The sequence below is a fragment of the Vulpes lagopus genome, chromosome 6 (assembly GCF_018345385.1).
Source record: "Vulpes lagopus strain Blue_001 chromosome 6, ASM1834538v1, whole genome shotgun sequence".
NCBI classification, from domain to species: domain Eukaryota; kingdom Metazoa; phylum Chordata; class Mammalia; order Carnivora; family Canidae; genus Vulpes; species Vulpes lagopus.
This window is the reverse complement of record NC_054829.1, coordinates 46,906,557-46,920,894: the sequence shown is the minus strand read 5'-3', so window position 1 is coordinate 46,920,894 and position 14,338 is coordinate 46,906,557. Positions and strand designations below refer to the sequence as shown.

At 33.1% G+C, this 14,338-nt stretch overlaps 1 protein-coding gene across 2 annotated transcripts in view; it reads right to left on the bottom strand.

Moving 5' to 3' along the window:
* Positions 1 to 14,338, bottom strand: part of SOS2 (SOS Ras/Rho guanine nucleotide exchange factor 2) — a 79,543-nt gene that overhangs the window by 26,444 nt on the left and 38,761 nt on the right. For both annotated transcript variants that reach the window (XM_041758810.1, XM_041758812.1), the window contains exons 9-12: positions 7,084 to 7,211; positions 5,961 to 6,616; positions 5,487 to 5,568; positions 4,220 to 4,342 (exon numbers count right to left, since the gene is read on the bottom strand). In XM_041758810.1, the coding sequence (XP_041614744.1) occupies positions 4,220 to 4,342; positions 5,487 to 5,568; positions 5,961 to 6,616; positions 7,084 to 7,211 (989 nt within the window). The remainder of the gene's footprint in view (positions 1 to 4,219; positions 4,343 to 5,486; positions 5,569 to 5,960; positions 6,617 to 7,083; positions 7,212 to 14,338) is intronic.

Here is a 14,338-nt window from a genome sequence, read left to right as displayed (position 1 = left end):
CAGTACCCTCAAGGTGATAACTTATAACCTTGCAAGTAGAGATTTAATCAATCTATACAAATATAACATTCTACTATCCATCCCATTAAAGTAAATTAATTACATTATTTTTTTTTTCATTATTTTAATAAATGACTATTTCTAGGTTAGCTTCCCCACCATCACTCCCAGTTGACATTAGCTTTTCTCCCAGGCTAAATACTGCAAGAATTTAAAATACTTTAAATTCCCAATCTCTGTCATGCTATCTATAATAAAACAGCCTTAAATCACTGTGTCCCTGGCACATTTGATGGCTTAGAAAATATTTCAAGATATCACAAAATTGTTAACTTCTAGTTTACACTTAGGCCAGTTCAAATAACTTTGGGGCCATTTTCTCTCCTTCCTAGTTTCTACAGCATCTAATGGAATTTAAAAATTACTGTTACGTAAAAGAAAAAAAAAACCCTCATAATCAGATTCCATCAAAATTAAATACTTCCATTTATCAAAAGACATTGTTAAGAAAATGTAAATAGACAAGCCACAGACTGGGAGAAAATATTTACAAAACTTTTTATCTGACAAAAGGCTGGCATCCAGTTCTATTCAACATACTCCTAACAACTCAATAATAAAAAGAAAAATAACTCAACAAAAAAATAGGCTGAAGATTTTAACAAATTCTTCACAAAATAAGTATGAGTAGCCAGTAAGAGACTATAAAAACTTCCTAACATCATTAGTCATAAAAAAAAATACAAATTACAACAACATAGAGATACCACTATAACCCCACCAGTTTAGCTAAAGTATAAAGACTGATATCACAACATGTTGGTGAGGATATGAAACAACTGGAACTCAACAACTGGAACTCTGATTCATTGGTGGTGAAAGTGTAATATAGTACAACTACTTTGGAAAAAGATTTGGCAGTTTCTTTTAAAACCAAAAATACAAATACTCAAAAAACTCAGTCATATGAAAAAGGCATATGAAAATATACATTCACAAAAGACTTGTAAAATAAAGCTCATAGCAGCTTTATTCATAGTAATAAAAAACTGAAAAGAACCCAGATGCCCTTCAGTGGGGAAAAAAAGGTGGTATATTCATATTGCTACCTTAGGAATAAAATAGAACAAACAACTGATATAAGCAAAAACATGCTCAGAAGCATGATGAGTGGGACGCCTACGTGGCTTAGTGGTTGAGCGTCTGCCTTTGACTCAGCTTGGGATCCCTAGGGTCCTGGAATTGAGTCCCACATCAGGCCTACTTCTTCCTCTGCCTCTCTGTGTCTCTCATGAATAAATAAAAAAATAAAATCTTAAAAGAAATAAAAAAGCATGATGAGTGAAAAAAGTCAGACACAAAAGGGTATATGAAAGAATCCATTTGCATTAAGTTCTAAAACAGGTAAAACTAATCTATGGAGGAAGATGAGTACTGCTTTGGGGAATGAGGACAAAAACTGATTAGAATGGGCATGAGGAAACTTTCTGAGGTGATAGTAACATTTTATATCCTGAAAGGAGTTTAAATTATAGAGATGTGTGCATTTGTTAAAATTCAAAGCACACAGTGTTTTACTCACTATGTACACATTTTAAGACAAAAGAATAAATACTGTGCTGTTAATGATATCCAAATTGAAGTATTTAAGGAGAAGTACACTTTGAAATACATCCCTAAAATTAGACAATTAATGGACCAACAGAAAAATAATAAAAGAATATATATGTGATAAAATAAATATAGCTAAATGTTAATAGTCGATATAGGTGGTCTACTGTAAAATCCTCCCGAATTTGCTTTAGGTTAAAGATTTCATAATACAATGTTAGAAAATGTTAAAATCATTATAAAAATTACTATCATTGCTAAAAATCTTTCAATGCTTACAAGACTGTTTTAACAACTACAAGTCCATCTTCAATTCCACCTCATTCCATATAGTTAATCTCATCTATTACTTGCAACACAATGTCTTCATTTCTGTTGAGTCAATTTCCTTACCAAATTCCTCTGCACACTATTCTTATTTCTGCTTTCTTGCCTTTGCTCATACTATTTCTCATGATCTTGAATACGTATAGTCACTTTCTGCCCACCTAAGTCCTATATACCCTTTACGGACACTCGTATTTCACCTCTTCCAAGATGCTTTCTCTAATTATTATAGCTTAATCTTAGCTATTCCTGAAATTTTACAGGGATGTATTTTTTTTAAGCCACTTAAACATTTAAGGTAGAATAATACACAACTGTTTCATGTATCCCTTTTCCACAAAATAATCATAAAATCATGGTGGTAAAGATGATATTTCATGTTATTTCTGTACTGAGAACACAACAAGTGCTTAGAAATAAATAAAGAACACAGATGACTGAGAGTTTAAATAAGATTATATTCTGCTCCATATAGCAACTTATAAATTTGTGCCTTATGTCAAGAGGTAATGAATTTGTGGGGCACCTGGGTATCTCAGCTGGTTAAGTATTGCACTCTTGATTTCAGCTCAGGTCATGATCTCAGGGTTACTGGAATGAGCCCTGGATTGGGCTCCCCAGTCAGCATGGAGTCTGTTTATCTCTGCACCTTCCCCCTTGTGCATGTGCTCTCTAATAAATAAATAAATCTTAAAAAAAAAAGTTTAATCTGGGTGTAGGGGAGTATAAATGCATTGTAGCTAGTACAAAAAAAATTACTTCTGGGATTCCCTGGGTGGCTTAGTGGTTTAGCGCCTGCCTTTGGCCCAGATTGTGATCCTGGAGTCCTGGGATCAAGTCCCACATTGGGCTCCCTACGTGGAGTCTCTCTGCCTCTCTCTCTCTGTGTCTCTCATGAATAAATAAATAAAATCTTTAAAAAAATTATTCCATTATTGCTGATGGGTAAATACGTTTTTTTATTAAAAAAAATTTTTTTAAATATCTTCTTATACAAAGAAAGACATGTTAAAAGTTTTGACTGCGAAACATATCATTAATATGACAGAACTCTATCATTCCACTAAAAACTGCATTTATTTGTGGCAATTATCCTGGAAAATAAATAATATATTCAGTTCCAAAGCTGCAATTTATTAATCAAGGTACCTTCATATTTAGATGAAATATGAAAGAAAAAATATTAAATCATGTACAATTAGGGACTATAAAGAAGGCTAATCAAAGGAGCCTCCAATTTTCAATGCCCCGTGGTAAGAAAAAAAAACACTGACTTAGGAAGTCAGAAAGATTATGGGTTTGAATCCTGTTCTGCTGCTCACTCTGTGACGACCCATCTCAAATTACATTATCTTGCTAAGTTTCAATTTCCTCATATATAAAGTAGTAATTGTGCTGTCAGGATGAGATAAAAACACTAAAAGCACTTAGGCATTCCTAACAACTAGCAGCTGTTATTATCAAATACAATTTTAGGAATTACTGATTTTTTTAGATGAATTAATCATTTTTGTGGGAGAACAGTGGGGAAAGAGCTAAAAATGCCATAAATATTATAAACTAAAAAAGTCCAGGATTACTAGATGATCACAAAGGGGAGGGGGGACAGGTTGACAGTAGGCACATATGAAATTTACAATTTTTACTTAATAGGTATCCTGGTCAATAAACATATCACATGCCAGAGGTATCTGATGCAAATAACACGGTATATTTTATTTTATTTTACTTTTTTAAAGATTTTATTTATTTATTTGAGAGAGAGAGAGAGAGAGAGTGTGCGCACAAAGCAGACACCTCATTGAGCAGGGAGCTCGATGCAGGGCTTGATCCCAGGACTCTGAGATCATGACCTGAGCCGAAGGAGACATTTAACCGACTGAACCAGCCAGGCGCCCCTAACACAGTATATTTTAATAATTAAATTTCTTCAGGAATTTAAGGGTAGCTTCACATAGAACTTTGGAAGTTAGGGGCACCTGGGTGGCTCAGTGGTTGAACGTTTGCATTTGGCTCAGGTCATGATCCCAGGGTCCTGGGATTGAGTCTCACATCAGGCTCCCTGTAGGAAGCCTGTTGTTCCCTCTGCATATGTCTCTGCCTCTCTCTCTCTGTGTCTCTCATGAATAAATAAAATCTTAAAAAAAAAAAAAGAACTTTGGAAGTTAACTATTATGAAGTATAACAATACCTATATCTGAATTAAGAGGTAATAACTTATATGAGTTAACTATATTTCAAAAACTGAATGGTCATAAAAAATATAACATTCAGGCCAAACCTAAGTTGTACTGGTTGGACATATTCCTTGCGAAACCTTTTAAGGTCTGCACTGATTGGCTGTTCGCCTTTCTCTACAGCCAATTTATCTGCTTCAGTAGGTTCCGGCTCTGGGATTTCAAATCTAAGAAGAAAAGAAGGAAAGTGAGAGAAACTTTTTGTTGTTCATACACAAATGAAAAGGATTTCAAATATAACAAAAAAAATATTATGCAACCTTCTTTCCTACCACTTATGTGAAAGTACAATTACTGATAAACTTCCCTTTAAAGTGTTATTTATATAGGAAATTGCCTTCTATCTATACAGTAGGAAGATTCAATATTCTTACTTTTATGAAAAATTGTTTAATAACTAGCACTGAGCAATATAGAAAAGGTCAATGGAAAAGACCTATAGAAAAAAAATCTGTTTTCTATAAATCCCTAATATTTATTTTCTTAAAATGAAAATAAACTTCTTTAAATGAATATAAATGAATTTTAAACAATAAAGGACATAAAATGGATAAGTTAATAATCAAAGCTTAAAAAAAAAAGAAACCTTGCCCAATTATAGGAAAAATAGCTAAAATATAAGTCTAAGAAGTATGCTTCCCTTATTTTGGACATGGAAATATAACTAAGTAGATCTTCATAGCACATGACAGTAATTCAGTCTGGTGAACTTTAGTTCATAATACAACATAATGATACACGTCAAGATAAAATCCTGGTATTAAGTTTTTAAATGTGAACCAAAAATTACTTTGGAGCCCAGATGCTATCTAAAAAAGAAAAATTCAAAACTTAATTTTTAAAAACTAATCATAATAAAAGGAACTGTTAATTTTTTTAGGTATAATAATGAGATTGTGATTATGTTTTTAATAAGAATACTTATCTTTTGGAAATACAAATGAAAATATTTACAGATGAAATATGTTGTCTAGGATTTACTTCAAAATAGTCCCAGGGTTAGGGTGTTGAAGACAGTGGGGAAACAGCTGAAACATGGATTGATAATTACTGAAGCTGGCTGATGGTTTACTATACTCTTCTATATGTTTTGAAAGTTTCCTTAATAAAAAGTCTGTTAAGTGACAAGTAAAAAAGTCTCTTTTAAGGAAATAGTTTTATTGAAGAGAACAGTAATACTATTAATTTAATGCCAAGTAAATTATGTTCAAAAACTAGTTGAGCACATACTAGTACCCACCACTTTGCAAGGAACAAAATAGTTAACTTTTTATGAAACGTTAATGTAAGTAAAATAAATATTTTTCTTACCGTTCAATCAGTAAGCTTAGCAATTCCTGTGGTTTACAAAATGAACGGTATGTAGTAAGAAAAGTACGAACAAAATTGGGATCTGAAAAGAGAGTATAAAACAGGTTGTATGTTCAATTTATTCAGTTTCTTTAATTCAAAGTAGCATATTTTGGAGGCCTTCCTTCCTTTTTCTCTTTATTCTGGTTCCTCCCACCAAAGCCTTCTCGTCAATCATTGTATTACTTGATTAAAGCGGATTGTTTTCTGATTCAAGATTCATACAATTTTTAATGAATATTTACTAATTAATGAAGTCAACAATATTATAGTGACATTTAATTACTCATTTATTCCTTTTGATTCTATAGAATTCTTTTTGTATTTCAGAGGCAATCCATTTTTTCTGTGCCTCAAGCATTTTTGAATAACCCTGAAAAGGTTTTTAGATTCTCAGCCCTAGGTAAGTAAGCACTTGGAATGAGTTTCACATACCTGCATACATATGATATGTTAATCTTTCAATTAATTTCACCACAGTTCCTCCTTTAATAATGGGAATTCCACTTCTACTTTGCAAGTTGTCTTCAAAAACAATGTTTTCCTCAGAGTCTTTTACCACAAAACGATATACTTCAGGACTTGGTAATCTCAATGGTTGCTCATTTTCTTCTTTCAATAACACTGAATCTAGCATTCGATCTAGTGTACTACGATAGTGAAGAGAAATAAGTGCGGCCATCCAATTATTTTTCTCTTCAGCCGATTTAGCAGCAAATATTATGCTGTTTTCATCTTTGGATATCAACTCAAAAGCGTGTTTGCACTCACAAGTATCTTCTTTATCACATATCTGTGTCTTCCTCATGATAAATTTTTCTTTTAATCTGTATTCTGCATTACTGTAACCTGGAAGGCGTGACTGGCTATGATTGGGCTTACAGCTAATCATTAAGCCATCAAAGAGAAAAATATGTCGTTCATGTTTAGCACCAATTCGTGTCAATGGACCTTCCATAATGAATTCATTACAACACTGTCCAATATCTTTGCCTTCCCACCCATCTATGTTTTTCTGAATTTCATTCATTTTTTTAATAGCTAGATGCTTGCTTCTTAATTGACGGTTATAAAAAGGGCAAACAGGATCCCTAAAAAAAAAAAAAAGATAAATTTAGCTTTTTCAATGACTGAGCAACCCAAATTTCTTTAAGTGTAAACCACCTCAAATCAAGTGAGAAAATATTAAATAACCAAACACTAGATTTTGCACATAGCATTTACTATCTTCTACTAACTTTGCCACAACTGATACGTGTGTCAATTTCATTATTGTGAAAGAGAAGTACTAGAGAAACTCTGCGTTTCATTCCAAATGCCATACTAACTAAAATTACAAAGAATCCTAAATTTCTTATATAACATGTACAAAACTATTAGTTATATCTTTTAAAATTTTATTAAATATATCTTAACAATAAGACACTGGCAATTTTCTGCAACTAAGAGACCAAAAGAAAAATGTAAAACAAAAGTATAACTCTGAAGAATGCAAGTATAACTACAAAAATAAATGAAGTATGCAGAAAAATTCATATTTTCAACAGTTTGGAATTACCCAGGTCGGCGTCTAGGTGAATACTGCTTATAAATTCGGTCCATGCTACCCTGGAGATTCATAAGAGCGGTAATAGCTTGGTTCAAACATTCTCTGTCTTCCTGCTCTTCACTACATGCTTTCAATTGCTAAGAAAAACAAACAAAAATTAAACCTGTATTGTTCAATTCTTTTCCTTTTTTGTAGTTAGAGGAAACAGCAACTATTATAAACTCAAAATTTAAATATACTTAATAAAACCACCAATAATTTTATTTAATTATGTATATCTGATCTTTCAAAACCAACTCTCTTTTTACATACGTAAATATAATACAAATATAGAGCACCACTGCCAGAACAATAAAGAAAAAAAGCAACTGTGAAAACCATTTGGACATTTTCCAGATATATAGAAATAGTTTAAAATAGCAAAACATGAAGCTTACAAGTTGTTAGTAACTATAAGATAAACACAGAAATTATTTCATATTCTCTAATGATTAAGTTCTTAAGTTTAAGAAATGCCTAAAAGCCTCCATATCTGTTATACAATATAACCAAGTATGCTAACTTTAGCACCCCAATCCATTATAAACTTTTCTGCAAATAGCATCTGTGAAATTCAGCTGATATTTTTTACAACATAAAATTCAACCATTGTAGTAAATAACAAGAAACCATGAAAGTTAATGTTCTCTCATCAGCTCTTAGAAATAAGGCTTATAAATTACATTATTAATTCTAACAACTCTGGTTTTACTGGATTTATCCAAAGGTTTCTCTTGTATCTTACTCTCAACGTGAAAGAAAATTTACCTTATAATAAGTAATTTAGATTGGATGATGCTCCAATGTTTCAATTTGTTAGAAGTTAACAGTGGAGCATCACAGAGATATTACATACAGATTACATAGATACAATATAAATACATTTATGCAAGAATATGGAAAACTTACAACCACTTATTTCTGAAAATTTTCTACCTTCTGAAAATTGTTAAAAATTTAAATTTCATGATTTTAAACTACCTTACTAGAAATTTTGTGATAAAATTTTCTTATATTCCAAGAACAGTCTGAAAATCATTCAGCAATGATTCCCTTTCCTCAGCAAGTAATTGAATAAATACTGTTTGAGTTCTAGCTCCATTACCCTTTTTTTTTAAAGATTTTATTTATTCATGAGGGGGGGCGGGGGAGGGGGGAGAAGGAGGGAGGGAGGGAGAGAGGGAGAGGGAGAGAGAGAGAGAGAGAGAGAGAGAGAGAGAGAGAGGCAGAGACATATGCAGAGGGAGAAGGAGACTCCATGCAGGAAGCCTGATGCGGGACTCAATCCCAGGACTCCAGGATCATGCCCTGGGCTGAAGGCAGGCGCTAAACTACTGAGCCACCCAGGGATCCCCCGCTCCATTACCTTTTTAAAAAAATTATTTTTTAGTAATCTCTACACACAACATGGAGCTCAATCCCACAACCCTGAGATCAAGAGTAGCATGTTTTTCCAACTGAACATAAGGTCTTATAGGTCCATTATCTTTCATTTATATGTCCTAGAAATTATTTTCTAGACTACAGAGCACCTGGTATTTTTTGATATACATGCAGAAGTCTTGCTATCAAAAGATCAGCAATATAAACAATTAAGGTGATTCTCATTAGAAATAAAACCTTAATCTATAGATTAAGAAATAAAAGGATGAAAGGAAAAGAGGCAAAATACCAAAAGAAATTTGGAAAAGGATCAGTGGTCATTCTGCCTTCAAATTACTAGCAAAATCATTTCTTTTGCTAAAGATTTCTTATAAAAAGATTCTTCTCAGCTCTATTCTACAATATTCCTTACAAACATGGATACTGATATAAAATGCTTAATTATAGGTTTTTTCTTACTACTTTTGTTGATCCAAATTTCAAATTATCTCTAGTAAGATCCTCTCATCTACCAAAATGAGGACTTCTTTTTTTCTTTTCTTTTCGAGAGCGAGCGAGAGAGCATGCAGGGAGCCAGGGTGGGAGGGAGAGGGAGACAATCTTTTAAACAGGCTCCATGTCCAGCATGGAGCCTTACACGAAGCTTAATCTCACAACCCTGAGATCATGACCTGCACTAATATCGAGAGTCGGATACTTAACCGACTGAGCCAACCAGGCTGCTCTCTGATAGGTGCTTTTTTATTTAGTTATATGAGGATACAAAATTTCTATGGTCTACTTGGTATTAAGGCTGCTCAAACTCTTACATATAAATGGCCATGTTATTCCCAAATATCCATGTAAAGGCTGTCAAGGAGGGGGGGGGGAGGATATTTAAAGGATATTTCAGGATATTTAAAACAAGATTTCCTAGTAATAGAAGTATATAAAGCAGTGGTTCTGCCATAATCTTAGTCCACTAATTTGCTAAATGTTTCCTGAATTTTACTAAACACCAGATAAATAAATATTCAAGCTAATTGTCTACAGACACTTAAAATAATGTATTCAAAGCATCTTATATTAACATAGAAATTACCATACTGAACTACTTGCAAGTAAGTCATGCTCTTTCATATCCCTATGGCTTTCTACATATCTGCCTCTGGTTCTCTTTCTTATCTACCCAATGAATTAGCCTCTATGATAACTCAAATGCATCCTCTCTATAAAAACTCTTCCCTTTTCTCTCCCTTCCCTTTTTCTTTTGAACTAATATCAAATTTATACAAAAGCTATGAAAATACAAATAATTCCTGCATACCACTAGTCACTAATTTTTAACATTTTGCTACATATGCTTCATTATTCTGTGAGTGTATGTGTACCATTTTTTCTCCTGAGCTATTTGAAAGTAAAGACTTTCAGTATTCTCTTTCAGTCTTTGCTGAGGAAGGATAACAACTGCTAAATAGTTTTGAGATTGTTTTTGGAATATGAGGAAAACTCAAGTGATATACAAATTACTCTCAAAGAGATAGTATAACTTCCCTTCACTCCTTTAGTACGTCAGTAGTGTGATCTTAGAACAAAGATACTCTTTAATGGTATAGGGATCAACTTGAAGAGATTTAACATTTATGAAGTTCTATTGTCATCTAATTTTGTATATATCCAATTTTGTCAAATGTCCCAATAATGTCCTTTAGAGTACTTTTCTCTCCAATACAGGATACAGACATGTTTTTATTGGCTCTCTTTTTTCCAGTTTTATTAAGATATAATTAACTGACATAGAGCAGTACATAAATTTACAGTGCACAATATAATGATCTGATTTACATATGTTGTGATTTATTTTCTTTTAATCTACAATAGTTCCTCAGCATTTGTCTTTCATTGCTCCCAAACGTAAATAACATACACACATACACACCAGAATAGGATAAATCCCTATATAGCCAATACCCATATTAATTTTTTTCTTACTTCCTTTGACAGAGTTACTCTTGCCTCAATGATTCCATTGTACTACTTCTTAGACACTCACTACACGTATTTGTTGTAATTACTTAATATGCATCTTCTCCTCTAAGCCATGAACTCTTTATAGTCTGGTATAGGTTTTATTCATTTTTAGTATAGTAAAATGTAAAACCTGCACATGGTAGGTACCTAAAGGTAATTAGAATGAATGATGGTTGTATAAATATTCACAACTTTGTTAAGTGTTTAAACAAGTAACAATAAACATTTATAGAGTTTTTACTCTGTGCATGTTCTTATATGCATTACCCTATTAAATCTTAGTTACAACTCTATAAAATAGGTACTATTATTAGATGAAAAAACCAAGGCATAGAGAGGTTAGGTAATTTACCCAAGATGAACAGCAGAATTTGTATTCAAACCCAGAAATTCTAACTCCACAGTCCATGTGTTTTGCCACACACTACACTGCCTCTCTACCATGACACCAGATAATTAAGCAAAATACTGGTCTATGCCTAAATCTGGTGACCATGAGTAGAAGGGGACCCCTTCAATGTTAAAATAAACTGGATAATTAAGCAGTTTAAGAAATAAAATGAAGTTGGTGTGCTTTAGGAAAGAGGTCAGAGAATAAATGCCCTTTCAACATACACCTATATAAGCAATAAAGTGGAAGTGATCTTGCAATAGGTGTAGTACCTTATGAACTTGACTGAAGAATATATTCCTTGCTTACCTGATAATCATTCTCCTTATCTGTCTATAAGTATATCCTGCCCAAGATTTTATACTTCGTGTAAGTTTTTTCTTAACTCTGCAAGACTTCTTGAAATACTTATCATGCTTCTCTTGAATTGCTATAAAATGCTGTATCTACTGTGGATGTCTGTGTGCCTAAAGGTAAATTATAATAAATTATAAATTTGTTTCTAATTCATTATTATGGGAGTAGAGTCTGGATGTGAAATAACACATGTGCTTAAATAAAGTTCTCTCTACATTTTCATAAAAATAGCATTTTAGTAATTTGGTGGCAAATTCAACTCATTAAAACCTATCACTTTTCTTTACGTGCCACTAAAAAAAAAAAAAATGCATTATTATTCCTCAGGACATCCTTCAATGATTGTCAGCCCTGAAAGAGTATTTATTATGTAACAAAATACTTCTTATAGTCTTTTTCAATAGCCAGAACATTAATTTCAAGAGGGACTATGACAACCTTTTAAAAAAAGATTTATTTATTTGAGAGAGAGCAGGGGGAGGGGGAGAGACAGAATCCCAAGCAGACTCCCTGCTGAGCATGAAGTCTAATGCCAGCCTCAAGCCCACGGCCCATGAGATCATGACCTGAGCTTAACCTTAAGAATCAAGCTCTCAGGGCATAAGGTGCCTCATTGGTTGAGCGTCTGCCTTTGGCTTGGGTAGTGATCCCAGGGTCCTGGAACTGGGTCCTGCATTTGGCTCCCCAGAGAGAGCCTGCTTCTCCACGTATGTCTGTGCCTCTCTCACGAAAAAATAAATAAAATCTTTAAAAAAAAAAATCAAGCTCTTAACTTTTTCTTTTTTTTTTTTAAGCTCTTAACATTATAATACACTCATAGGAACAAAACAGTGACAAAGCAAATGTTACATAATCTCAATTAGTGAATCCAGGTGTAGGCAGCACACTACTATTTTAATAACTTTTCTCTATGGTTCTCAAAGTAAAAGGTAAAAGTATTACATAAAGAAACTCAACTGTCTCATATTGAAATACTGGCTTATCCTTTCCAATGAACCTCTTTAGAATTATTATTAATAGGTTTTCCTGTTAGGCTTTAAATTAAGAAGGATTAGGTTCTTTTGAGAAGACAATTTTTATTCTATTCATGACTAAATTTCCAAGGAATGACCAGAGTTAAAGAATATTACTTGAGAAGTGCCTGGGTAGCTTTGACAGTTAAGCAACAGACTCTCAGTTTCAGCACAAGTCATGGTCTCAGAGTCCTGGGGCTGAGCCTGTGTCGGACTCCACATTCAGTGGGCATTCTGCTTGAGATTCTTTCCCTCAGCACTTCCCACCCCACACTGTCTCAAATAAATAAATAAATCTTAAAAAAAAAGTTACTAGGCCTTGAATATGTCAATTCTCAACTGAGAGACCAGATATATTCTTATCAACAGAAGGATAAATATAGAATATGGTGGAATTTAAATGTAATAAGTATATTATAAAGTCACTTATGAATCATGAAATGAATTGTCTTTTTTTTTGTTCCTCTTATATAAGGATTAAATATACATTAAGAAAAAATCTATAATTTATCTGAGGAAGAAACACAAAATGAAAGTACTTTATGATCAGCCTCAGAAGGATTAAATTTGAGGAATGCTTGGGTAGTACAGTCGATTGAGTACCCAACTCTTAGTCGTGATCTCACAGTAGTGGGATCAAGTCCCTTAGCTGGGCTCTGAGCACTTAGCATGGAGTCTGTTTGAGTTTCTCTTTCCCTCTGCCCCATCCCCCTTGTTCACTCTCATTCTCTCTCTAAACTAAACAAATAAATCTTTTAAAAAGGGATAAATTTGAAAAAAACAAAAAATATATTACCCATAAGATGAACTTTAAAGTACTGCTATGAATAACAATAATTCAACAATGTACTATAAAATAATTTCAAGCAAACTGCATGTAATATGCTATAATTTTTCATTATGTAGTAATTTTTCTACCTTGTTTATCATAAATTCTGGTTCTGGGAAATAAAACTTGAATAATATTTAAATGCTGTGTCCACAAGTAAATCCTCCTTGGTATATGACTGAACAAATACTTCAGATTAAAATAGGCTTAAACCTGCTCCAGGATTGTACTTTCTATTCCCTAAGTAATGTGGCAGCCTTAAGTTACACTGGTCGAGCCTTATTTCTTACAGTTCTTATCCAAAGTAAGCTTAACATGAAATGAAATTTCTTTTGGGTAAGTACTTGAGCCAAAGAATATCACAAAAAGGCAATCTACAGAAATGGAAGAAAATATTTGCAACTGATATATATGACAATATATTAATATCCAGAATATATAAAATGATAAAACCTCACAAAAAACCCCCCAACATAGCAAAGGACTTAAATAGATATTTTCCCCAGGAACTTACAAAATGATTAACAAGCACATGAAGAGATGCTCACCATCACTAATCATTAGAGAAATACAAAACAAAACCACAATGAAATATAACTTTACATCCAGCAGGATGGCTACTCTCAAAAACCAAAAATACATAAAATAACAAGAGTTGTTGAGGATGTAGAGAAACTGGAATGCTTCTGCATTGTCGGTGGAGATGTCAAATGGTATAGTGCTATGGAAAAAAGTACAGTGTTTCCTCAAAAAATTAAAAATAGAATTACCATTTGATTCAGCAATTCCTGGGTACATATCCAAAAGAATTGAAAGCAAGTTCTCAAGGAGATATTTGTATACCCATATTCATAGCAGCATTATTTACAACAGTCAAAAAGTAGAAGCAACCCAAATTGTCTAGTCACATTGCATGCATAACAATATATTTAACACTACTGAACAGTATACTTAAAACAGTTAAGATGTTAAGTTTCATGTTATATATATTTTACAACTACAAATAAATTAATATTTTAAAAAACCAATAGTATCACAGTCAGAACTAATTTTTTTTTTTTTTAATGATAGTCACACACACACACACAGAGAGAGAGAGAGAGAGAGAGGCAGAGGCAGAGGCAGAGGCAGAGGGAGAGGCAGAGGGAGAGGGAGAGGGAGAGGGAGAGGGAGAGGGAGAGGGAGAGGAGAGGGAGAGGGAGAGGCAGAGGGAGAGGGAGAGGGAGAGGGAGAGGGAGAAGC